Here is a 26782-nt window from a genome sequence, read left to right on the forward strand (position 1 = left end):
CAGAGCCATTTGGGCCATGCTGCTGGTGTGGATGAGAAAAGAATCGGGACCAGCACTCCTCCTGCCTCCCTTGGCACACGCTATGAGAGGAGCACAAAGGATTAGACAGCAAGGCAAGGTCACTCAGTAGTGAGGCAGATTTCTCTGGGGCTCTAACCATTTGCTTTTTCCTCATTACAGCATGGCATCCAGGTTATGTTTTCTGTCCCCAGTTGTTTTAGTCTGCTGCACAAAGTCTTGGCCTTAATACTGGTCAGGTCATAACTCTATCTCCTCCTGCTCTGTCAGGTGACTGCGGTCCCCTATCTTCTGCTACAGACTTGCAGCACGGTGGGTCCCATGCTTTCATCTGGCATGCTTAAAGTGGATCCTGGAAAGGTTGAAGATCTATAGCAAGCTGATACATTCAGGCTGTTCAAAATAACAGCTTAATCATCATACATATGTAAACTTTCCTGAGAACAATTCACAGACTCATACCACAAAAGAAACAATAAATATTTGCAGTCAACACCCAATTGATGCTCAAGGTGTGACAATGTCCTCCAGTCACTCTGCATTCTTCCGCAGATGTGTTAATCTGCTCTTTACAGCCCTAATGATTACATGTTTTCCATAGGACTGAAAGTCTGTGGTGAAAAACACAGGATTGCTAATTTTCAGGTGGCATCTGGAGTTCTCCTAGATTAGAATCACAATTGATTTTCACACTACAGTGCTAAGTTTTCTGCAGGCAAAGGTAGCTTGGGATATGGACTCTATGGCATTATATCCTCACAGAGATCACTTTTTTCATCAAACTCCTTCCCAGGCACTGGCCTTAAATCTCCAGGAATGTCCCAACCCAGAGCTGTAAAAGTCACCAGCCCTGATCTTGACAACCCCAGGCTAGCCTGATCTCTTCAGATCACAGAAGCTAAGCAGGTTAGTGTTTGGATGGAAAACCTCCAAGGAATACCAGGGTCTTGATGCACAATCAAACAGTAGCAAACCACCTCTGAATGTCTCTTGCCTTGAAACCCCTATAGGGTCACCAAAGGTCAGCTGTGACTTCTTCAAAGTAAGATGTCACCAACCCGCTGCTAAACCTATAAAGCTTTTTTTAATTTTGAAGAGTAATAATGAGTGTGGCCAAATAATAGCCATCATTCGGGCAAAAATAAGGCTGCCAGACTGCTACCAGCAACCTCTAGGGAATTTTAAGAAGGGACTGGTATGCTGGAATCACGCTGGTGTGCTGACACAACTTCTGGTGAAAAACCAGATATTGAGTCACAGTACACTCTGGGATAAGTAAAACTACTATTTTACTATAGAATTTTTATAACTGATAAAAAGTTCCATGATTACATTGCTTCTATTTTTCATTGGAAGTGATGTCAGCACATTGGCACTAGTCCTGATTTCTACTCATTTCTTTCTTCCAGCACTTCAGGCACCAGAAGTCAAAATACTGGGTTGCCAGGTGGTGTCCTGCCATAGTGAAAGACCTAACAACCTTAGGGGAAACCAATCACAGAATATAGGGATATTCCAAGTCAGGTGCAGCTCCTTCCAAATAGACCTTCCAGGACTTTACTTTGAAAAAGAGATGCTGGTTTCAGTTTTCAAATAAATGTTAACTACCTACAGGGAGAAGTTTTCAAGCCCAAGACAGAATAAATGACCAAGCAGAGGGCACACTCCTGTGATGTGCTGCCAGGGGTCAACACTTTCCTATTCAGTGACACTCAACTAGCAGTGGGGTAACCCATGTCCCCAGGCGCAACTAATCTGGTCACGTGGGGAGCGCAAAGTCAACCCCCCACGTGATCAGAGAGTTGGGCCGAGGGAGGTGGAAGTCTAAGGAGGCTCTGTGCTGGCAAGAACCCTGGTGGGAGTCACTGGCAAATAGTGAAAAATAAAAATAGATATTGCCCTATTTCTGTCTCAGTCTAAAAACTACTTTAAGGCTAAAATCATATGACAACATAACTCTAGAATTTACTTCTAGTACATATGTCTCGGTTCTGACTATTATTTATTTCAGCATATGTCCATTTATTTCAGCATTTGTCCATTTGCAAGCAAGATGCAATTAAACTGAATTATTTTTTAGTTATGAAAATTTCAGACAAGTGTTTTCGATTGGTTTTTTACTTGAAAATTTGGCAATGCAACAGATGAGGTGGAAGAAAGAGAGCATAGCCTGGGACTATCCCATAGTTGTGGTTCAGTCAGCAAAAAGTGGGGGAGGGGTGCAAAATGGATCCAACAAAAGTTTAGGAAACATTATACATGTGAACAATAGTCATTTGAGAGGTAAAAAGTACAGGCTCAAAAAAACATTCAGAAGACTGAGAATAAACGGAAGCATTCTGGGGCAAAATGCACTCCAATCCAATTACACTGTGTAGTCAATGTGATCCTGGGTCATTCAGGGGTTGTGCTCCCTTGGGCTAGGGAGCAGCTATAGGTTCTTGTGGACTGCTTATGGATAGAGCAGCTCTTTCCCATAGGACTGTACTCTACATACATCAATGTATAATCAACTCTGTGTGCCATAAGTACCAGTGATGTTTTTAGGACTGAGAAAACAAAGACTTGATAGTGAGGCTGGCTCTGTGGGTGTGGTATTATTAAAACTCCAGATTATCTAGGTCTCTGTTGTGGATCTCGAAGTTTTGAATTTGATTTCATTGTACTGTATTTTAAAACTATTTTAATATATTTTAAAAGTTCCATTTTTTTGCATGCAGACAAAAAAAGGAACTCAGGTTTGCATACAAGTCACTCTGAGAAACTGGACTGAAATCCTGTTGTTACCTCTGGTGGACTTGGGCTGGAAAAACCAAGAGAAGTCATCAAGTCGGCAGGCCATGCATAGACAGTTCCAAGGGAGAATCTATATTTGCATTGACACACACATAATTTCTTTGCCTCTATCCTTTCTTAAAGCTTTAAGCCATGTATTTTGGAACCACAAATAGGAAGAATTTCTGAAAGTGACCTGCCTATGTCAATTGAGCATTTTTTGTTAAATACCATAAGCCACTTATGGCTAAAAAGATAAATGGACAATTAATTAAATAAGTGCAGCCATTCAAAGGATTGCACCCATGGATTACTTAGCTACTGCAGGAGCAGACAGCAAAGTATCAGAAGACAACATTTGATTTATTAAAGATTAAAGGCTGGGGAAACAAAGAACTTGCTCCCTCATTTAGCGGTCGGGTACACGTTGGATTTAGCTTGATGTGGATGGCCCAGGCAAGCCTGATCTCATAAGGCAAGTCTGATCCCAACATAAATTGGCTAGGGCATTTTACCCACACTCACCTACAGAAGTTGGCTACAGATTATTTTAGATGTAGTCATGAATTCAGGTCATTTGTACACTGAGACAGACAACCCAAAACCACTGTTCTATCACACCTCAAATCCTCGTGCATGGACTAAAGGCATGGAGATCCCAGCGCTTCATAGTGCTCCCCATTGTGGAAAATTCCATCAGCTAGATCCAAATGATTTCTGACTATATGGACTACATGAAAATCCACTGTAGAAAATCAAAAATCTTATCAGAGTCCTTTTTGCTAGCGTGGAGTACGTCTGTGATTTGTTGGAACGGAGGGGGGAGGCTATGTTAATAAATGTAGTGGCTCCACGCAAATCCATTCTCCCATTACGAAAACAAATTCAGAGCGGCCGCCTCCTCTAAATTCATTAAAGGGGCGTTCTTCGTCGTAGTCGTCCCCCCCCCCCCCAAATTAGAATTATAGGAAATATCTAAATCTCTGCTCAATTATATGAATTACAGGATCAATTATAGGAAATCTCTAAACCTCTGCTCCTTCTGAATTGAATTTTGACCACCACTTTTTCTAATTGCCGCCACGTAAAGCAAGGTAGGATGTGCCATTTCTATATACAATTAGCAGCGTCCTTCCCTTTTCGCTCTGTGAAAGCCTTTCTCTCCTTTGCGCCTCTATACAAGCAACTGGAAACATTCATTGGTTGATAAGGACGGGCGTGGCTACCATGACATCCAATGAGGTGAAAGGACGCTCTAGGAGTTTCAGAGACGGCGCGCGAGCGGTTTGAAAATGGCGACACAGGGGGGTGTAACGGATTCTGGCTTGTCCCGTCCGGCGTCGTGTATCCCGCCTGGGTGCGACGAGTACCCTACGAGCTCTCCGGTCCCCTTCTCTGAGGTGGAGATGGTGGCCGCTGGATGGATGTTGGACTTCGCCTGCCGCTGTTTGTGCCGCCATTTCTGCGAGGGCAATCGCGAGGACTTCGAGAGGAGCCGCGACCTGACATTGGGTGCGAGAGTCCCCATTCTCGCGGTAGTTGTAGCTATCAAACCTTTTAGTGACCACAATAGGAACAATTGGAATTATGAAGCTTTTTAGTATACTGAGGGCTAGGTTAACTGCCAACTGACTAGCAGTTGTGGCAGCATTTTGAAACTGAACAGGCTTTATTTTGCTGTATTCGCTTGCCTATCCGTGAGAGTGTCCCTTTGTGGAAGCTATATCTAAAAAAACACACACACACTATTTCTGCATGTTCTTTTGTAACTGCCACCAGAAATAAAAATAACCCCAGCTTCAGTTGTGGATCTTATGCTGGGAATTGCATCCATCACTTCACCTCCTTTCAGATTCTATTGTATAGTTCGGTATCCTAAATAATTGGATGTCCCCTGATCATAGCTTCCATTCAACCTGAAAGCACTCTGAAATTCAGTAACATACCTGAGACTGAGCTGAAAATCTCCTGAGCTTTGGCTCCCTCTCTGGTTTACAATAACCATCAAACAACAAAGCACTTCCCTTTTAAAAATAAGTGCGTATACATATGATACATTTTATTTGACAAGTCATGCATATTTCAGTTAACCTGGTATAAGCCATCAGTTGTTCCTGAATGTCCAAATCTTACAAATGGTTACTTGGAAGATAATTGTACTGTTTTCAGTAAAACGTCATTCTAAATCACTTTACTAGGAATTACAACTCAAGGTTACTGATGTTACCACCTACACAGTGGCACTGTCAGAGTACAATTCATATAATGGTATCTGCTTTTTTTCAGCTATTATCAAAGGATTACCTAGAACAGAAGCTCGACAAGTAAAAACAATATGCATTTGCCAGCTATTGGTGGGTGTAGCAGAAGGAAAATCACTTGGTAAACATTCTGTTATTATTTTTAAATTTTCCATTGACACTTCTACATTAGAGAGCGAGCAAGGTGCAGTGGTTAAGAGCTGATTACTCTAATATGGAGAACCAGGTTCGATTCTCCCTTCTTCCGCATGAAGTCTACTGGGTGACCTTGGGGCAGTCACAGTTCTCTCAGAACTCCCTCAGCCTCACTTACCTCATAAGGTGCCTATGTGGGGAGAGAAAGGGAATGTGATTGTAAGCTGCTTTTCGATTCCTTAAGGTAGAGAGAAGTGGGGTATAAAAACCTACTCTTGTGGTATACAGCTTAATCAAATCGAACTGTTACATGTTTGCCATTATAAGCTATTTTAAGTTTCTTTGCCAAGAGTGAACCAGAGCAAGAGGTTAAAAAGATACATGTTGGCCAACCTTAATAGCCAGCCATTACTTGTCATTCTTTGACGGGCCTTTGAATTAAAAACAGTTTTGTATCCTGTTAGTCCATTCTGCCAAGTCTGAAGCAGTTCCCTGGCTGAAGGAGGCTTCCTTCAATAGCTTAACCTTTCTGCCAAAGGAAGAACTACATTTGTCAGAGGAAGGAAGGCTTTTAGGCTTGGGAAAAACGTCGAACTTGATTAAGCAGACAAGTAGGATACAAGCCAGTATCTTGAAAAAAATTAGAAATGCTAGCCTCTTATTATCCACTGTGCTATTTTTAGACTACTTGGTGCTGCCAACAGTGCAATTAGATTTTTTGAGTATTAGATTTCGAGAATCAAAGCTCCCTTCTTATAGGATTGTATTCTGCTTTGTATTGAAACTGGTTTGTAGGATTGTAGCAGGATTTGCAATTTCTTCTTTCCCTATGTGTCTCCAAGCCATGACTTTTGAATCTGAATCCCAAATGCATATTTGCTGAGCTTATCTTCTAACTCAGCAACAGAAGCAATTCTCCAAAAAATAGAATAGGTAGTCTTTACTTGATTTTCAGTGACAATTATGTTCATGTCTGAACACACTAATTTGTATGCCCATCTCTGCAAAGGTATAGGAACCCAACTAGAAAGACTAAACAGGTGACTAGGGTACTGACTATAAGAAAAAGATATCCAGTTAGTATTCTGTTGACATTCAAGATAACTATATGTCTTCTCTCCTGTTGTATTCTACATTACTCTTGGATTCTACAATACAGCTTTAGCAGTTAACAGAACTACAGTAATCCATTCCAAAAATTTAACGTTTTTATGTGTCTCAATTTTTTTTATTTGGCGAGCTGTTTTTTCAAACAATTGTTTCAACAATTGCAAAGGAATGAGTTCACTTATCAAGTGTGTGCAGTGAGTTGCTGTGTAGCAATTATTTTTCCCCTTACTCTAGGAAATGCTGTTAGCCCTTCTACATTTATTTATTTTTAAGATTATCGTTTTGGGAGTGATCAAACAATTTCACCTCTGGAAAATGCTCTGGCAGCTTGGACTTCACTTCAGAAAATGCAAAGTAAACAAGATAAACTACATGAAGACATCAAATGCTTAATTCAGACTCAGGTTGGTTTGTGGCTCTGGTCATTTTATTGAAAATGTGATGAGAGAAATAGTCAAAGGTGCTGGAAATAAGAAGTTACACGTTGTTGTGCTTTAGTTTCTGCATGGTTATCACTTGATCAGTTAAATCATGGCCTTATACCATAGGGTGAAATCTTGGGAAACTTTCTGTAAATATTGGACTTCACATACAGTTGGTGAGGTAGCTTTTGCATCCATATTTTCTAAATATTACAAATATTCAATTTTTTCCTCATAACACCACTGAAGGCAATACTTTTTATGAACCCAGAGATCACTGGTAAGAATGACAGACAGATTTGTTTTTCTTTCTTCTTTTTAGGCTGTAGCAGTGTACATGGGAAAGGGGTATTTTAAAGAAGCAGCAGAAGTCCTAGAAAGGCTGTTTCCAGAATCTGTTTCAAACGAGGTAATACTGAATTGTGTTAAGTGCTGATGATTACAAAAGTTTAGTAAAACCCAATAAATTCTAAAGTTAATGAGTCTTCTAAAGGTTAGATGTATCAAATCCTGAATGAGCAAGTATTGTCACTATATGAGCTTCAAAGATCTTTATAGTATGCCTGACTGCTTCCCTGATGTGCAGGCCCTGAGTGCAGACCCACATTTGCAGCAGACAACTGAATGAAAGTAAACATTTCATTCTGTTTCATTAACTTCATGTATTGTTTGGTAGCTCATATTTGAAAAGCTTATTCCACTGCATCTGATCAAATTGTTGTTCTAGAACTTAAATATATCCTCTTGCTGAAATACATCTTTTCGTCATGATACCAATTGTTCTTTTCTCCCTTTAATATATGATGTAAAATAAACATTTACATAATTGAAAGTTTTTAAATGATGAGATGGCCAACTTGGTAGCGCTTTGGATCACACGCAAGGAAGGATTGGTAGGATGTTAGCTGTGTCTTGCAAATAGTCATGTCAGAAGGGTGAACTCTCTCCATCGTTCCTCCAGTGTGGAGGGAAGTCTCCCAGTTTTGTTTTGTTTTTAGGCGTCATGGCTTGGCTCACACTGCCCCTGGGCAGTTCAGCTCAGAAACCAGGAATATAAACATTTCAAAATGAAGACTGGAGACTGAAGCTCTGCATCTGCTTCAGCTGGCAAGCTGAACTGTTGTCCTTCCCATTAGGCAATAGGAAGTTGGCATTCTGCCTCAGTCTCCACTCCTCAATGACCGAGTGAACAGGAGCACCTTGGTCATGTTTTCAGGTGTCTGGTGTCATTTCTCTATGCTTTAGGAACAGCTGGCTGATTTGAAAAAAAGTACACAGGACACTATCTCTCACTCAGCCAAAGAGTACCCTGCCTATTAGTAATGGAAGAGTCCCTTGCATGAGCTGAGTGGAACAGGGGGACCGGTGTAATCTAGTTCTTAGTTGACTTGTACCTGCTGAATGCCTCTGGCTGCATCTGTTCCAGGAAGCTTGGTAAGGATTGCACAGTGATCTGAAGGATTCTCTAGCGAAAAGCAGGGTGGGGTTTCCTCAACAGTTCCAAAGTATTTCTGTGAGAATAGGGGTGAAGGCTCAAAGGTGTCTCTCCCCACCCAAACAAAGCATCCTAGAGTAAGAAAGGCACCCTGTCCTTTCTCGCTCCCTGGTGTTACCAGACTGACCCATGATGCAAGGGGAGCCTCTGTTCTATGAATGGTGCCTCAACTCATTCTGCCAACTCTTGGAGTGACTAGCAGTGCAGTGCCAAAATGGGGACCCCTTTCTGTGCATTGGCTTGTGTACACCCTAACTCAGCTCACCTGGCTCTGCGCTTCTGGCTCAGACGCCCCAATTTTGAAACAGCAGTCAAGGAGTGTTTCCTTCCCCCAGTCCAACAATGCCAGTGGCCTACAATGCGAAGAGGTTCATTGGCAAAAGCTCACCTGCAGGGATTTGTCTGCTAGTTCTGTGACGGATCTTCCTTTTACGATGCGGGCATCCCCAAACCTGGATATGGAGCAATCCATGTCTGAGACTCCAGCATCTTAAAAGGCCTTGCTCAACCCCGTTCAAAACAGGCAGCAGCGGCTATAAACCAGTATCCTGGAACGTAGCCATCTGCACAGACTCCGATTGAACTGCCAAGGTTCTTCATATGGATAGCAAACAACTGGAAAGCCTCAGATGGGAAACCGGTCACACATCAGGACAAGTGGGTCAGAATAGCCAAAAGCATCCAAGAAAGAATTGGCAGCACCTGGATCTCCCATGAAAAGGGCCATCAGAAAAAACTCCTCTGCAGATGGCATCTGTAATCACAGAGTAGATTCCTTAGCCTGAGAATCAGCCTTGGAAGACATGAGGAAAATAAATAGGCAACAAAGATCGCAAGCTTGCCCGACCTTTTGCTAAGCCAATAGTCTGCTCTCACTAATTCCCCCACTCTTAAAGGGACAGACTCCCACTATTTCAGCTAACACTGACTCCATTCATAAGCAGGAAAACTGAGCTTAGGGCCAAGCCCTGGCCAAACAGTTGGCATGTTGTCCTCTGAAGACAGATGCCTCTAGTCCCTAAGGGATTGGCAGCAGAAAAACTATCCCCTAAATCTGACAGAATTGACCATCGCTGTCTTAATGTGCTATATATACTTCCTTCACTTATTTCCAGAAGTTATATGCATCAACTCTTAATATCTAGAGAATTGTAGTAGTTCTGAAATATTCAAGGCATACAGAGAAGTTGCCAAAGACTTGTGTTGGTAATATCACTCGACCTGGCCAAAGTATGTGTCAAGTTTGTAATGGCATATGCCAGGCAGTTTAAGTTTTGTCCACTGTATATTGACTATGTATTATGAATTTTCTTTTTAGCCTTTAAGAATGAAGCTGGCTGAAATAATAAAGCGAAAGGATCCATATCACCAATTTCTCCAGTATTTTAGTTTCAATCTTATGACTGAGAAAATCAAATCTTACGTTACTGTGTTCTTGAATGAAGAGTCTAACAATTTCCTTATTAAGGTGGGTTAAAAGGAAGAAAAGACAATTGGTCACAAGAATACCCCTTTTGTACAAGGCGTAACAAATATTTAAAAAATACAACAGAACTTATACTAACTGAAAGATGTAACAAATATTGAAGACTCTAAGCTGAATCCAAATTTATTTTTTTGCTGCCACTTTATAAGATTGTGTTTCTGTTTTTTGTTACCCACTACCTCTTACTACAGACCTGCCCTTCCCTCTCCCATGTTGTTCCTGAATGTTTTCTGTCCCTTGGGATCAGTGTTTTGGTGAGTGTTTGGCTGCAGTTGGTGGGTTCTGATCCATTCATAGAGATCCACTGACCGCATTTTTCATCTAGCCAATGGATCATAAACATTCCAATTGTTTGTGTGTAGTTTAAGTTGTAAATGAATTGATTTGTTTCTTGTAAAAATATATACACCAGAACTGTAGTGCAAAACTAATATTTTAAAAATTGTTGTTACAGGAAGCTACAAAAGAGGCAGAAACTAAAATATCAGAAAAAACAGTCACAGAAGTTCAATGTGAGAGTGAAAACGAAGCAAATGGGGAAAAACTCCCAGAAAGCATGCAGAGGTCTGCAGCATGTTAAAGGTTTTAACACTCTGAAGTGTGGTCCTTATACACTTCTGTGGTAACAGGATAGTGTAGGACCTGGAGGAACTTTAATGAATTAATTCTTGAATTCTTGAAGCATGAATTAATTTATTGAAAAGGTACTCAGCTTTTAGTAAAATGCAGTGGCTGAAAATCAGTTTTGAAGACAACAGTTACTGAATTGTTAAATGAAACATGGTATCTTGTATAGTTCTGAACCTAGTATTGATGAATCACTTAAGTTTTTTACCCTTTCTGAATGAAAATAAGCTGTCTCCAGCTATGCTTAACATGTTAAGCACAATATACTGATTGCAGGGAGCCTTGAGATGCATTGATAGTGATAAAAAACCCAATATGCAAATTTATCATAGTATCATTTTTTCCATAAATAGAGCACTGTAGTAAGATAGAAAAGGACACAGAAATTATCCTAGCATTTCTGGCCCTTACTCCACACCCGTCCTCAGAAGAAATTTACGCTAAGCTTTTCTATTATTTTAGCATATTGTAGTAGTTAAATCCACTGAACAACTAAAAATAGCTGGTCTAGTGTTCTGGGACTCAGAATCTAGTACAGTTTGTCTTTATCCATTTCTTTGATTCATTTTTATTACAGATCACATAAACTATCTTATTCCTTAACTGGCCAAGAATTTTGGAATCTGGAACAGATACAGCGTCCCCGTAGAACAATAATTAAAAAACGGAAAACTTTCCAAAGTAAGTGTTAAGTTATTTGAATATTAAAATTGATTTACTATAGATGGATAAATCATGAAAATGCTGAAATTTAGTATCATATGAAACTACTTGCAACTGTCTTACAAATGCATATATGAATCACAGATTTAAGAAATGCAGCTTAATATATACTGATGGTAAAGATTAGTACAGCACATATGGCTATATAAAACTGAACCAATTTACACTTTAATGAAAATATCTGTGTTAACTACTCAAGTCTTTATTTTGTGACACAGAAGTGGTAGAAACTTTAATTTCTGAATACTGTATGAGTAGACAACCTATTCACTCTAACTTGTGCAAATTAGTGGACCTTGAGTATGTTTAAAACTCAGATTCTAAACAGTTGAACTATTGAGTTCAACTGTATTTGTGGCATACCTTGTACTGTAGTAATGTACAGGTGCTGCATTTGACAAAGCTTAATGTTTTTGATAGGTAGGAGTTTGTGGAAAGTCTTGCTGTATATGGCTGCATACTGCTGTATACTAAAACTTAGTTTTGCTTGGAAAGGGCTATGATGCCTCTATACCCAATCTTGCTACTGCAAAATTAAAAGTGACATATCCTACTTTGTGGAATAGCTCCCTCCACATACATGCACTTGTTTGGTACCTGGAGCTTTTGACAGACAGCTATTAAAAACAGTTACACAATCTTTTGTTGTTGTTGTTTTGCATAAATGGGTAGAGGCATCCATTAGGGAAGAAACAGTATGCTGGCTATTCTGAGCCATGCAGCTGACAAAAATTCAAATAAGTATGAATTAACTATCAAAATGGTTTATACTGGACATATATGGGTGTTACTTGGGGTTTCAGTTTCCCTGTCATTTTGTCTCTAAAAAATTTGTAGTGGTACTGGAGCCCCTCTTAAGTGTTGTCTACCCAGATTTCCAGAAGCTGGCTGTTGCAATTCAGCTGGTTAAACTGATCTGGCACTGATCTGTAATAAAGCAGCGCTTAAGACCACGGTGTCATTAATATTCCGGTATCAATGTCCAGCTTCAAAATATTTGTTTGTATTTTTGAATTAGGTAAGAAAATCTTGCAGAATATTGAAAACATTCTGAAAGGTGATAGGTGTCAGCCTTCTGATCAGAAGAGGCAGGTATGTATAAGTGTAAAATAGTGTGAGTGACGTGAAAGGAATAACACTGTTATGGATGCCTGAGATCATTATTTCTGAGCTGCCTTTCATATTTTTAAAGAAATGTTTATGCTGCTTTTTCCCCCTAAAGTGACTTTTAAAAACAGAAAAGTATAATCTTTCCAATGTGGGGAGGGGGAAGGGCAAAATAATTCTTTGAAAGGCACGAAAGGGACTTTAGTGACAGACATCAGAAAATTCAGACCAAAATCAATTAGATCATCAGCCACAAGAAGAAGAAATTACTGGACTGGATGACAAGGATTGTTAGTACTCTGGACCGAACTATGGATTACAAATGTCTACGGTAGAATACAAGTGAGGCAAATGCACCACAAAATAGCAGAAAAATATTTCATCATCTGAAAAAGTAAAACAAGGTATAATTTTTTTCACAAAAAAATCCTCATTAGGAAAAAAGGGTGAATTTATTTCAGCTAGTATTAAAAATAATTAAAAGTGCAGTATTAAAAATGCAGTTACATAAAGTTAAGAAGAGCTGGATTTATATCCCCCCCCCCCTTTCCTATAGGAGACTCGGACTTACAAACTCCTTTCCCTTCCCCCCTCTCAACAAACACCCTGTGAGGTAGGTGGGGCTGAGAGATCTCAGAAGAACTGTGACTAGCCCAAGGTCACCCAGCTGGCGTATGTGGGAGTGCACAGGCTAATCTGAATTCCCCAGATAAACCTCCACAGCTCAGGCGGCAGAGCGGGGAAATCAAACCCGGTTCCTCCAGATTAGAGTACACTTGCTCTTAACTACTACGCCACTACTGCTCCTTGCAAAAAGATCTGTCAAGGTGCAATAAACTCCAGTTATTGTTGCTGGAGATAATTTCTATGATTAAGATTAATGTATTACCAAGAAAGTTACTTTTATTTCAAACAGTACAATTTCATGCAAATGATATTTCATTTAAACAATGGCAGAATGATATATCAAACTTTGACAAACAACCATTATGTTAAATATAAAATATTGGAAATGAAAAGGAAAGAGGAGGAATAAGTTTACCTGAGCTCATGTTATATTTTGCTGCTTGTTGTCTGCTTTGGTTGAAATAATGGGTTATGTTGAGAAATAGGAGATTGCTTGGAGGACATGATTTGAGATATGGATGGCATGCCTATTTATGCTATGATAAAGTAAAATAAGGATTTTAATAATCATTACATTAGGCATGCCACTCTGGCAATATGAGATAAACTCAAGGGGAATGTTAAATGATATCAAGAGAACAATTAATAGCAAATGGTTTTTTGCATAAAATTATTGGAGAAATTGGCAAAGATATATAAAAATATTTTGAATGTGTGCTGGAAATTATAAAACGGTGAACAGAGCAAGCCCTAGGTCAGTGGTGGTGAGCCTTTGGCACTCCAGATGTTTTGGACCACAATTCCCATCAGCCCCTTGAAGGGGCTGATGGGAATTGTAGTCCATAATATCTGGAGTGCCAAAGGTTTGCCACCACGGCCCTAGGTGCTCCCCCCCCCCCGAACCGTGGCCCATTCCCAAATCTCTGGGCAGTTCAAGGTAGAGTGCAGTTGAGCGCAGGGCTCACCCCATCCCCAGCCTCCACATGGATGTCAGGAGTGGGGCCAGCCAGTTCGCTCACCCCACATGGAGGTTGGGAGCAGCAGGGACTGTTTGAGCCTGGCCTCAGCAAGGCTTGGGTCCAGCTTTAAGCCTCTAGCTTTGCAGCCAGCAGTATAAGCTGGAGACAATGGCCACTGCACCTCACTTTGAACCTGCCCTCAGCCAGGTTTGGATTGAGCTCCAAGCTGCAGACTAGATGCCTGCAGTTTAAAGCTGGACCCAAGCCTCATTGAAGCCAGGCTCCAATGGGCCCTTGCTGCTCCTGACCTCCACGTGGAGACTGGGAGTGGAGCAAGCCATACTCACCAGCATTCAACTGCTCCCTGCCCTGCAAGGGGGTACAGCCCTGTGGGGCTCCAGCCTCCCCAGCCCCCAGCTACACCACTGGGCAGAAAACAGCACATTCTCCTTATTGCTGATCGGTGCCTACAGAAAATTGCACATGAAAAAATACTGTAAATCACTTGCAACAGTTCTCTAAGTGGTTTTTCTGTTTGCTGTTGCTATTAATTCTTCATAGTTCATTCCTGCTTACAATATGTAGCTAACAAATATGTGTGGATTTTCATCTTTCAGATTTTTGGCTCAAATGTTATTCTGACACCCACTGGCCCCTTCTGCACATGCAATCCACTTTCAGTTCACTTTGCAGTTGAATTTTACAGTGCAGAATAGCAAAATCCACTTGCAAACATCTGTGAAAGTGGATTGAAAGTGCATTATTGCATGTGTGGAAGAGGTCTCTGAATTGCTAAGTGAATTTTATGTCCTGTTTGATTTCACCTTCTGTGTTGTATTACTTAAAAGATTTTTAGCTTTTCTTATTGCCAAAGGCAGCTGACATAAGTATGTCAATAATAATAATATGATTATCATTGGAAATAATGGGGCATTGTTGCCTTTAAAATGCTGTTGTTTGGAAAAACAGTTGTGCTATAATGTGCAGGTGGCTATTTGATCAGCATGAAGTCCACTTTGTACTAGCAACAGAATTAAAAGTCACACCCAAACATTTATTTTGTTTTAGTTTTTTTTTATCCTGCCCTTCAAGTAATTTAGGATGGCATAAATAGTTCTCCTCTACTTCATTCTCTCTACAAGGCTGAAAGTTTGTGCTTTATGACAGAGTAGGAATATGATTACAGGTCTTCCAGACTGCCAGTCTTTTCTTAAATGAATGTTACTTCAGAGTAATTTTTTTTAATCCTAGTATGTCACCACATTTTGTTCTGTCCGAGAAACTAAACATGGACTCAGTCAGTAAAGCTAACAAGCTGAGCAGCTCAGAGTAAAATCCTATGAATTAAATACTTTTTAAAATCATGGTGAAGGTATTTTTGTGATCTTTGCCTGGGTTTTCTGTGCTTGAATTATTCTGCAGCAGCTGGTAAGCTACCAGTAATTAACAAGCCACCTTCCTGAGACCCTTAATCTAAGCCAGTGATGGCGAACCTATGGCACAAGTGCCAGAGGTGGCACTCAGAGCCCTCTCTATGGGCATGCGCACACAGAGTTCATCATGTTTGGGGGGGAGGAAAATCACCCCCTCCACACACACACACACACACATCTAGGCTGGCCTGGGCCGCTGGGCACAATTCCCTGTGGTGAGCAGGGAGGACTGGCAGGCCTGGTGCCTGTGCTCCGGGTGTCTGATGCCTGAGGGGAGACATAGGAGGCGGAGATGCTAAAGAGGTGCAGAGCGGTGCGCGCAGGACTTGCTGGAGGCTTGAGCAGGCTGGCCCCTGCTCGAGCAGATGGGGCAGAGGTGGTGGGGTGGAGGTGCTGGAGCAGGGCAGAGCGGTGAGTGCACGCAGGACTAAAACCTCAGTATTCAGGTTAAATTGCCATGTTGGCACTTTGTGATAAATAAGTGGGCTTTGGATTGCAATTTGGGCACTCGGTCTCAAAAAGGTTTGCCATCACTGGTCTAAGCACTAGACTATAGCTTTTCAGAGGTGAGAACATTTTCTGAACAGCTACTCTTATGTCAGATGCAAGCTTTCAGTATACTCTTTTCCAAAATGAAAAAATGACAGGAAATGAAGGAGAATTTTATTTCAATGTGTTAAAGACTGAAAAACCTAGTGTTTTAAAATTTGTGTTATAGTTGAAGTACATTTTTTTCTTTCTTTCTGAAAGCACTGGAGGTTTGAAGAAGACCAGAAACTGAAGGATGGTGTACGAAAATTTGGAGTAGGAAACTGGACACAGATTCTTCAGCATTATGACTTCAACAATCGAACTAATGTCATGCTGAAAGACAGGTGGAGGACTATGGTTCGGTTAAGCATTGTTTAGCTGTCTTTCCAACTTAACTGTCAAGTCACTGTAAAATAATGTATTTTAACGTATATTTTCACTGCTAAAAATGTTTTTTCAATTATTTTAGTACATTCTCTCTCTATATGAACCTTGGCTCTTGTAAATATTTTTAGTGACTGTAAAGTAATAATTCTGATCCCTAGTGAATCTGCTTGAGGCATGCAGCATCAACAAGACTAGTCATAAATATTTTCACTCTAGTACCTAGGAGAATCTACTGCATAAATATTTTACTAAACTGTATAATATAGAAAATCCAAACACATTTATGCTAGTACATGTGCTGCTGCACTCAAGTGAGATTGTTGGAGAAAAGGTTTAGAATCACATTAGGGGCCTTTTATGATGCTGTCTGTGAAAAAAGTACAGCATTGGATCATTTGACATGGATAGCTTATTACAGCAAAATTACTCTTCTCACCTGAGTTTTTCAGCTATTCTTCACTGCAGGATCATCCATGCAATGTACAAAAGGGTTGTTAGCAAATGTTGTCTATTGCTAATGTAACATCTTGTCTGACTGCAATTAGTCTTTACAGGCCAGGTACATATCTGAAAAGAAGCATAGCAATTGCATGTGCTGATAACTTCGCTCAGTTGACATCTATAAGTGTACTGCCATTAATATGCAAGCTGAGAATCCAAAGCTGTCATGAATAGCCAGGTTAACTCTTTTTCCTTCTCTAAATGAGGCATAGAATCTCAGACAGACAGCTTCAGAGAGCCAGTAAGAGTTGTGAAAGATTGAGTCAAAGGAGATTGTGGCTACTTGGTTGGTGGTGGGGGGGGGGGTATTTATCTTGGACTGGAAGTAGTCTCTAGTATTCAAAAACTACCCATATTTATTCCTATAAATCTGGCTTACTGTTGGGAATTTCTAGTACTTACAAACCTTTAAATTGTCTAAGAATGGGTTTTCTTCTGTGTAAGATACCCTAATTTATTCCTTGATAAGTAGAACATACAAATGAGTTTCTGGAAAGGTTATTTTGTATTTGTCCAAGTAATTTTAAAGGCTTCATTGCAGGTTTAAATGTTCGAGGAAACAAGTCTAGATGTACAGAGTCAGAGCATTTCATACAGCTTGTACTAGAAAAGCAGCTTTGAGACTCCTACTGTGGTAAGTTTCAGAAGAATACATTACAAAAACTATAGTATTTCCTAAGCTACTTGTGTCTGATCCTGCAGTAGTTTGCAAAGGCTTTAATGACCAGATGCCACATAGTGACTACTTACTCCTGCTGCTGTGCAACTTACTCCTGCTGCATATAGATGACTAGCTTCTACCCCTCCTGTACACTGACCACAGTGAAGCTACATCCCTGTCATTAAATCAGGTAAAGGAGATAGGCCTCTATCAAGGGCCATATGATTCAACTGCAGCAGTGTGTTTACTGTGGGACTCACTTGTCCATTTAAGTGAGACGTCTGCAAGTATTGCTGCCAGAGGACTATGCAAAACTAGAAAATGCCACTGTAGAAAAATAACTAATTGTATCATGGTACAGCTGAATGCAGAAAAGAACACTGAAGACGCATTTTAACATCCTGACTTGCTGTTTTTCAAAAGCAGTGCTGAACAGTTACACAAGCGCAACAACAACGTAATTTCCAGATCAGTTCAGTTAAACGTAGTAAAAGATAAATTGAAACTCATGTAAAAATAAAACTATGTACAACAGGACATGAACATTCTTCTACTTGCTGAACTTTTTTCCATGTTCCATGGCATAAAGGATTGCCAACTGCTTGCCACTGGTAAACTTTATTCCTGAAAAGGAGCAGAAGTTATGATTGCTTGGCGTATTTTCATACCATTGTATATTTTGAAATGTAAAAGAACCACTTTGGCATTGAATCATGTTATATGTAACATTTTCAGAAAATTACTTACTTGCAAAATGTCTGCTCCAGTTGCTGGTGTTGTAAGTACTTAATTAAAAACATGCTGAATTTGCTACATTCTCTTAAAGTTGCCATAACACATTGCATTTTAAATCTCTTCCAAGAAGGTGCTGGATTTTTGCCACAAGGCTCTATGAGTAATTCTGTATTTGTTGCCCTTCCACCTTATGGAACTGAAGAAAGCTTACAATATAAGTAAAATAATAAAAAGCAAACTTTAAAATCTCAATTTAGGACTGCTGCCGAATTAATGAAATGCATTTCTACATAAAACCAACTGCCTTCTAAAGACTGAGGCCCTTTCTGCACGGGGCCAAAATCAGCGGCCCAGGGACGGAAAAACACCGGTCCCTGGGGAGCTGTTCGCACAGGCAGCACTGCTGCAACGCAGCAGCGCCGTCCTGTGCGGCCCCGAGCGGCGTGAAGGCATTGCTTTCCACCTCCCTTCCCGAGGGAGGTTTTTGGAAAACGCCGCCTCCCCATTGGCGCGGTGCGGTTCGCGCGGTGCGGTTCGAATGCATCGCTTTCCTGTCCCCTTCCCACTCACCTCGTCCTCCAGTGTCGGTCTGGAAGGCTGCTGAGATCCGCTCACGCTGCCCTCTGACCCCTGGAGGTTGGAAGGCAGCATGGGAGCGTCCCTGCAGCCCTCCAGACCGACGCTGGAGGATGAGGTGAGTGGGGGGGATGCAGAAGAGACGCCTCTGTGGGGGCCGCTTGCACGCTTCCGTGCAAACAGCCCCCTCCCCTCCATCAGCTTAATTTCTGCCGGTGGAGAGGTGCTCTTTCCGCTGTGCGGAAAGGGCCAGAGAGTGAGGGGCCACAGACACCTCCCTGGGGAGATGGTTACATAATCTTGGAGCTGCCACCGAAAGCCTCTCTCTGGCGTACTTACCAGATAAGCTTTGATTTGTGTGATCTTAATTCTTGGGCAAGAATACAGATGGTTCTTTCAATAACCTTATCTCAAAATAACTGCTATCCTCATATGGTGAACCCAATGTGCTAAAGTCTATATGGCCTTGGTGTTGCCATGGATTAGAAAGTGACACTGGATGTAGCTCTTCAAATGCAGCCGCCCAGTCCTTTAATGTAGCCACGTGCAAAAGATAACAAAGCAGATAATAATAATAAAAAGAATAGCTGCAACAGGAAGGCACAGGACAGAGAACTGAAGAACAACTACATCTGGAGTTCTGAGGGTTTAGCTTTCCCGCCACATTTTCTGCTATCATACCCAAAAAAGACCTTTCCTTTTCTAAATCATTTGCTAGAATAAAGAAAAGAAAAGACGGGTTTTGGGCAGTGGTTCACCTGAAAGACAGGTCTGCCAGCAACTGGGAACAGATTAAACTTGAAAACATACAGTGAATTTCAGCAGATGAGTAAAGATTGAACTGTTCTCAACGTGTCAGTGTTTGGTCTCTTTAAAAGCATGTGTACAGTAGGTAAAACAGATTAATATATGTGTTTATGGAGACTAGGAATAAACTATTCAGTTGCTCACCCATCTGTATCACCACCATCTCCAGAACATCTATGGCTGCCATTATGCATAGCTGGAGGCTGGCATGTTACACACACAGTATATCCTTCTCGCAGATACTGCATCCATCTGGCATATGGGCGGCTTTCCATAGAGCAATGAGGAGACAATGTTTCTGTTTTAAACTCCACACAGTAGCTCCTTTGGGAAGGAAACACTCATTAGGTAACAAATACAGCATTTATATGATTATAGTATAATATTAAACTATACTCAGTGGTGGGATCCAAAAATTTTAGTAACAGGTTCCCATGGTGGTGGGATTCAAACTGTGGCGTAGCACCAATGGGGCTGGGTGGGGCACGATGGTGGCATGGCCGGGCATTCCTGGGCAGGGCTGTGGCAAGGACGCAGCCGCTGCACCGTTCCTTGGGCGGGAAACGGATGCGTGCAGGCTGCCACGCACGCCGGTGCACCTCCTGCTAGACTGCTTCAGGTTCTGCGCGCTACTGCTGAGAGGAGGGGCGTAACTAAGGCAAAAATCACATGGCAAAATCACCAATGAGTAACCCCCTCTCGGCACACACAAATAATTAGTAACCTACTCTCAGGAACCTGTGAGAACCTACTGGATCCCATCTCTGACTATACTGTAAGGAAATATGCACAAAATAATGGGGTGTGTAAGATGAGAGGCCACCTCAGATTTACATATAAACCAGAAATTAAATCAAGTAAGAAGCAAGGCAAAAAACTAGCCACAGTTTGATTTAACTGAGTTAGCTGAGTATAAACATTATCATCTATAGCTGAATTAAGTTCAGAAAAGGCAAATGACCTGGGAATAATTTCAAAGACACCGAAGAGCCTCAAAGGGCTCAGGGCAGCTAACACTATAATAAAACAATATACATTATAACAGAAGAAACACAGTAAAATGCATAAACTGAAAAATAATCAAATATTAGATGGCAACTTACATACTTCAAACCTAACACTTTGCTAATAACAATAACAGCAGCACTGCATCAATACATATCAATACTAATTCCATACTATCAATACATTAACAACAAAGCAGCATAGTAACAGCAACACAATGACAATACATTAACAATCTATCAACATATCCAACATCAGTACATAGTATCAGTGAGCAATATATCAATAGTTTTACACCATAGGTTCACAATGTATCAATACATTAACTCTCTCAACGCATTAACAGTAAACTAAAATATTAATAGTAAGACTAAAGCTACTCCACATTAAACTAAAACTGCTGTAAAAATGACAACCTAGCAATACTACCCGGCACTCCAAAAGGAGCTGGCTACACTTATTGAACGTGTAGTCCCTGACACTATACCAAATACAAATTTAGTTCCTCATGTTTCTTCCAATTGCAGCCTTTGTGTGTGAATAAAAAAATGTCCATGACCTAAATTAACTAATTCAGAACATAAATGAAGTAACAAGTCCCAAAATCAAATGCTGTATACAGAACAAGCCAATGAACGAATGAGCTACTGAGCATCATAGCCAACCTTCAAGTTATTCCGTGTGAGGTTTCCGGTATTTTTTTGTAGAATCATACAAAACAATATCTTTTCCTTGAACTGAATGATCTCTGCATATGTTAGAAGTTAGATGCAGTTACCTGGAATCATCCGTTTCTGAGAACCACCTTGGGTGCATGGATCTTTTTTCCCTCTCTTTACCATATTCAGAAGTAGTTATGAAAGCAGGAACTAAGAAAGAAAAGTTCTGTTATGAAAAGTTACATGGTGATAGAAACAGATGACACTGATAGCATGATTTTTTATGAGCTACCTGAAAATTAAGGACTGGATCCTTTGCACCATGAGCACTGTTACGTTTCCCAAAAAGAGCTCCATTTATCTGTAACTGCTGTTCATTGAGATATTTGGTGGACGTAGGGCTACCAATCAGTTTATCTTTCTAGCTCTCTGGTGAGGGAAGGGGCACCTCTCCCATCTGGCTGAAAACACCAAAGTTTTCCCACCCTGAATCATGTGTACCTGATGGCAGCACCCCCTCCACCCTCAATTCCTGCTCCCTGCCATCAGTCCTCAATAAGTCAACAATACAAGAGCTCCCACCAGGGCAAGAGGGAGGGTATGAGGGTATGTATGTCTACTCCAAAGACCTTGATGGACAGCAATTTCAGTCTTCTGATGCAGTCCCACATTGGGATTTCTGTAAGCTGAGTTAGTTGGAGGAAGGGTGATGCTCTCACTGGAACAGCACCTGAAGAACCACTCTGCCCAGTTCAGCACCCTTCCATGACTGTCTGTCCAATGCATTATGTTTCAAGATGGTGTCCTCTGCTGACCACATCATTGCCTTGCAGATCTCTGCCATAGGAATTCTGCAGTGGAACACAGCCAATGGCCCTGGTCCAGTGTGCCTTCACATCCAATTGACAGGTTTTTCCTGTGAACTTGTAACTGGTTTTAATGGTTGAACCCACCCACTTTGTAATTGGTCGGGGAGATGTTTCCTTCCCTTTTTTGATCAAACAGATTTTTGGACCTTCTAAATAAACATGTCCTGTCAAATAATACAACAGCGTAATGGGTGGGGGATTGATTAAGACTGTATGCCCATTCCTAAAGAAACCTACTCGGACCCAGGTGAGGTGAATAACTACTGTCCCCTTGCAAGTGTATCATTCTTGAGAAAGGTGATTGAATGAATAGTGGATTGAATGATTAGTGGCACGGCAAAGAGGAAGGAAGGAAGGAAGGAAGGAAGGAAGGAAGGAAGGAAGGAAGGAAGGAAGGAAGGAAGGAAGGAAGGAAGGAAGGAAGGAAGGAAGGAAGGAAGGAAGGAAGGAAGGAAGGAAGGAAGGAAGGAAGGAGGAGGAGGGAGGGAGGGAGGGAGGGAGGAAGGAAGGAAGGAAGGAAGGAAGGAAGGAAGGAAGGAAGGAAGGAAGGAAGGAAGGAAGGAAGGAAGGAAGGAAGGAAGGAAGGAAGGAAGGAAGGAAGGAAGGAAGGAAGGAAGGAAGGAAGGAAGGAGGAGGAGGGAGGGAGGGAGGGAGGAAGGAAGGAAGGAAGGAAGGAAGGAAGGAAGGAAGGAAGGAAGGAAGGAAGGAAGGAAGGAAGGAAGGAAGGAAGGAAGGAGCTTACTGACTGCCCTCAAACTCCCCTATCCAGTCCAATGAGCTCTGCCTGCCTTTTTGCAAGTGTAGGTCGACACCAACAAAAGGGGATGTTCCCAGACTGAAAGGTCTGAGGAAACTAAGGAAGCCCCCCATCAGTGCCAGCACAGGTTCCTGCACTAGAGGAGTGCCTGCAGAATGGCAGTGTAGGCACCTAGGCAGCGTAGAGCTACACAGTTCCCCAGCATCAGTGTACGTGTCCCCTGCACCAAAGTGGATGCTACCTAAGCCACATGGAGTGGCAATGATGCCAATGTCAGAGTCACATTAGCTCCATGGCCCATTCCCTCTCTTTCACACACACACACATTCACAGAGTGGATTCACTGTAACTTTTTTTCTATTTTTATACAAGTCTGGTGGCTGACGCAGGCTTGTACAAACATCCCCTACCCTATCCCTGATCCTACTGTGTGGATTCTCCATGAGGTCCTAGTTCAGAATTACATATAGGATAATAAAGAGCTCAAAAGGAAATGGTATGTATATGTACCATGTTCATCTGCACAATCTTGCCCTTGAGAACTAGTATATTCCAGACAGCCAGCCTTCTCTTCTAATGGCGGACAAGGGTCACCACCATTTTTTGGTTCCTGCTGTACAACACGTGTTCGCATTCGGAAGTTAGGCTTGCACTGTTCCGCACAGCCACTCCAATGAGTCCATTCCCCAGTAATGCATGGCACAGCTGCAAAGACAGGCACAAAGGTTATCATTAAATAATTACAAAGGAACAACGAAGTCCAGTGTTGGAATTTCCCATCTGTTTCCATAATACTGAGTCAGACATATCCTTTCACAGTATTCATGCCAAGACTGTGAAGGGACACACAGATAAATTCATAAACATTATGAAGAAGGTAGGCTCCTGGGCTGAAGGAGCACTGACAGAGCAGCAGCACTGATGCCTGAGTGTCGAACTGTTGAAGATCACCTCAGCACCAGTATTAAGTGCTTCTACACTGGCATAAATGCCCTTTACGCTGCCACGTGGCATTTACGCTGCTGCAGAGGTACAGAGATGGGATTCAGCCGTTTCGGACTGGTTTGACCGAACCGTTTGTAAGCCCCCACCTATCACTCCTCCTCCTTCTCTCCTTGGCCCTGCACCACCAGGCTGTTCATTCAGCCAGTGAAGCCTCAGCCGGCTGAATGAGCAGCCTGGGGGGGAGGGGGGCGCAGCTAAGCTGCCCAGGACTGCCGCCACCTCAGGTAAGTGAGGCACGAGGGGGGGCACCCCGAGCAGGTGTTGCCCCGGGCACCATTTTCCCTCCCTACACCTCTGCCATTTGAGCATGAAGTGTTCAGCTGCCCCCCAGATCCCAGAACCGGTTGTTAAATCATTTGAATTCCATCACTGGTAAGGTCACGCCACTTCCTGAGAAGTTTCCCCCCCTTTCAGAACTGCACCGTAAAATTACCATTTATTACTACCAACGTTATTCATATTTTTAAAAGTGCTCTGGATTTTTAGTAAGACATAACAATTTATCAGTTGCAAAGATAAACAAATATAAACAACAGCAAATATAAACAACATTCCTGGGCAGATTAATGCAAATCAAGTATATCTCATTAGACTTCATGCTGCAGACATTCACTGAGAGGAGTAGAGGTTTTCATAATATTTATGTGGAATATTTATTTAAAACTTGGAACCAGGCTCTAAAACATGTTTGAAGGAAGGCCCTAAAAAACAACACTTCACACATGCTAAATAAGCCTCAGACCAATATGCATAGTTCAATTTACCACCACCACCCACTTCTTCAGGTGTCCCTTAAAGTCCAGCCACAGTTTAGCAAACCAACATTAATGCAATGGAAGCCATGACAAGAGGAGAGGATGGAGAAGAGAGAGAAGACCCTGGAGGCACAACAAGGAAGAAACATAAAAAGCATAAAAATTAGAACGAGGGAATTAACATTTGGAAAGAGTGGGCCAAATAGGGGTCTAACCAGCCTCCAGGCATGGTTTTAGGGGGCGCTTGTGGGCAATCATGTAGGGAATCTGGAAGGAAGAATTCACTGACAAGAAGGAAGATGCTTAATCCTTTTCCCCAGTCACCAGTTCTATGTTTCTCATCCTCCCAGTTCTTTCCTCACTCTGTTTCACAAACAAATTCAGAGGAGGGGGGGAAGGGGCTTGTTAGGAACTGCACAAGAGAAACAACAGGCAGGAGAGGGGTTAAGTGCTCCCGTCGCACCAAGCAGCTCTGCCCTGCAAATGCTCTCTCTGCTGTTGCACGATTCAAACCCAGAGCTGAGGTTCCACCCTGGGTCTGAGGACTGATCCTGATGTAAAATGTTTTCCTGCTTAAAGCGATGACATTTCAAAGTGAATCCAGGACCTGGGAGAGTAAACAGACTGGAGAGGCCAAGTGGTGATCAAATCCAACTTCTCTGCCCTAAGGCTGGATCCTTCCGCCTGCAGCCTCCCTTCCCACCCTGCAGACTAATCCGCATAATCCTGACCACAATGCGCCAAACAGAGCAGAAACCAACCCCGTGTGCCAGGCCCAGATGCCTGCAGAGCAGAGAACTCTAAATGATTTGAGCAAATAAATTAAGCTTACATGCTACAGGGGTTTTTTTAAATAAAAAAAATGCTACTTTAAATAAAAATTAAGTGTGTTTTTTATAAGTCTTTGAAGCTGTCAGCCTTTAAGGCACAGGCTGTCATCAGACTGCTGGGTTAACCGGAGCAGCTGTTCGAAAAGGACTCAAAAGGAGCAAAGGGAAGCAACCTTTCCGCGCCCTTCCTCTCTGAGACCTTTTTTTCAGAAGAGAATCTCCGCGATGGGAGCGCAGAGTCGGTTGGCCTTCAGTCCAGTCTGCTTTTCTTGCACAGATGCAGTTTTGAATGAATCCTTGGCTGTCCACATCAGCGGCTCTAGGAGGCACTTTGAAACAGCGTCGTTTATGCTGAGACTGAGAGTTTTATATAACACTAACAGAAGCCCGGCTGCACTTCTCCCGTTGGCTCACTATGCAAAAGAACGCGCTCTCCGCATCTCCTGCAAACGGTGCCTCACAAATAAATGTCCCATGAAGTCAAGGGGAAAAAAAGTTTTGTCCATGTCGTCGAGAAGTTTGCGTTCCCTGGGGTGGAAGAAGGCGGGCAAACGTGACAACCCGACAGCGAACGACGGCACGAGCCCGGGAAGCCAAGTCTTGTCGCTTTAGGCCCGCTTTGCAACAGGGGGTCACAAAGCCCCATCCTGGAGCCCTCACGTCAACTAAGGGACCTTCAGCCACTTGCACCCCCACCCGCCTCCATGCATGATTCAGACCTGGACTGTCATAATCGGGCTGTCTGAGCATGTGCAGAAAGTTTTGCCACTTTCTCCCTTTGGAGCGCTTCGCAAGAGGAGGCTACCCCGCTCAAGTCCGCCCTCTGGGGCTGCCAAGCACCCCCCCCGCCCCCCGCTACCTGGGCACGCCTGGGCGTAGTCGTGGCAGCAGTCGCCCGTCCGCATGCACGCCTCGTCGCAAAAGCAAGTCCCGTAGGCTCCGTTCAGGCGCCAGCCCGCAGCGACGCACGTCGGGTCCCGGCCCGGACAGCAGCGCCCTTCCTCCGCGCAGCCCGGCCCGGCCCCGGCGCCGGCCCAGAGCGCCACCAGCGCCACCGCTGCCAGCCCGGCCCTGCTGGTGCCCATCGCCCTGCCTCGAAGCAAAGCAAAGCGGCACCGGCTCCGAAGGGAGCCCGCTCGGGCCCCCCCCCCCGCCCCCCCCGGGTCCGCCCCCGCCCCCCCCCCCCCCCGCCGGTGCGCCCGTCGAGCTCTGCCGGCCCCGGGAAATGGCTGCTGGTCCAGCAGGAAGGCGCGAAAGGGCGGCAAGAGCACGCCGGGGATCAGCCCGCCACCTCCTCCTCCTCCTCCTCGGATGGCGCAAGTCTGCGCGCCCTGCGGAAAGAGGGGCCAGCCGCGGGATTCCATCCTCGCAGGGCAGGCAGCGGAATGCGCCGTTGGCACCGTGACCGGACCAGCCGAGCGGGGAAAGGGCCGGAGGCTGCAGCCGCGGCGGATCCTTCCTGCTTCTGCATCGCTGGCCTGCCGGGCTTCGAGCGGATGTGCTCAGCGCGTCGCCTTGCAAGGGAG

At 42.9% G+C, this 26782-nt stretch overlaps 2 protein-coding genes across 3 annotated transcripts; one reads left to right on the top strand and one right to left on the bottom strand.

Annotated features, from left to right (window-relative positions):
• The first annotated feature begins 4066 nt into the window (after positions 1–4066).
• On the top strand, positions 4067–18245 carry TERF1 (telomeric repeat binding factor 1). 2 transcript variants are annotated; one of them, XM_048507569.1, is made up of 10 exons: positions 4067–4305; positions 5080–5175; positions 6573–6703; positions 7044–7130; positions 9535–9684; positions 9894–9956; positions 10157–10266; positions 10907–11010; positions 12071–12144; positions 15929–18245. In XM_048507569.1, the coding sequence occupies exons 1-10, from the start codon at positions 4086–4088 to the stop codon at positions 16085–16087; spliced, it is 1194 nt and encodes a 397-aa protein (XP_048363526.1). In that variant the 5' UTR covers positions 4067–4085; the 3' UTR covers positions 16088–18245. The 2 variants fall into 2 exon arrangements, with proteins under 2 accessions (XP_048363526.1, XP_048363527.1); XM_048507570.1 differs by having other exon boundaries at positions 4075–4328.
• Positions 15825–26394, bottom strand: SBSPON (somatomedin B and thrombospondin type 1 domain containing). The gene is made up of 5 exons (XM_048507571.1): positions 26116–26394; positions 23177–23371; positions 21160–21250; positions 19521–19700; positions 15825–17882 (listed from the first exon to the last, which is right to left on the bottom strand). Exons 1-5 carry the CDS (start codon positions 26339–26341, stop codon positions 17765–17767), a joined length of 810 nt encoding a protein of 269 aa, XP_048363528.1. The 5' UTR covers positions 26342–26394; the 3' UTR covers positions 15825–17764.
• Positions 26395–26782: the final 388 nt, after the last annotated feature.

Source organism: Sphaerodactylus townsendi, linkage group LG09, assembly GCF_021028975.2.
Source record: "Sphaerodactylus townsendi isolate TG3544 linkage group LG09, MPM_Stown_v2.3, whole genome shotgun sequence".
NCBI classification, from domain to species: domain Eukaryota; kingdom Metazoa; phylum Chordata; class Lepidosauria; order Squamata; family Sphaerodactylidae; genus Sphaerodactylus; species Sphaerodactylus townsendi.

Excerpts from the sequence above, each read along its gene's own strand:
- SBSPON (XM_048507571.1), bottom strand. The coding sequence starts at position 26,341 with ATGGGCACCAGCAGGGCCGGGCTGGCAGCGGTGGCGCTGGTGGCGCTC. Across the intron at positions 21,251-23,176 it reads AGATTGTGCAGATGAACATG|TTCCTGCTTTCATAACTACT; the intron begins GTACATATACAT and ends TTTCTTTCTTAG. Across the intron at positions 19,701-21,159 it reads TCAGAAACGGATGATTCCAG|GAGCTACTGTGTGGAGTTTA; the intron begins GTAACTGCATCT and ends TCCTTCCCAAAG.
- TERF1 (XM_048507569.1), top strand. The coding sequence starts at position 4,086 with ATGGCGACACAGGGGGGTGTAACGGATTCTGGCTTGTCCCGTCCGGCG. Across the intron at positions 6,704-7,043 it reads AATGCTTAATTCAGACTCAG|GCTGTAGCAGTGTACATGGG; the intron begins GTTGGTTTGTGG and ends TCTTCTTTTTAG. Across the intron at positions 10,267-10,906 it reads CTCCCAGAAAGCATGCAGAG|ATCACATAAACTATCTTATT; the intron begins GTCTGCAGCATG and ends TTTTTATTACAG.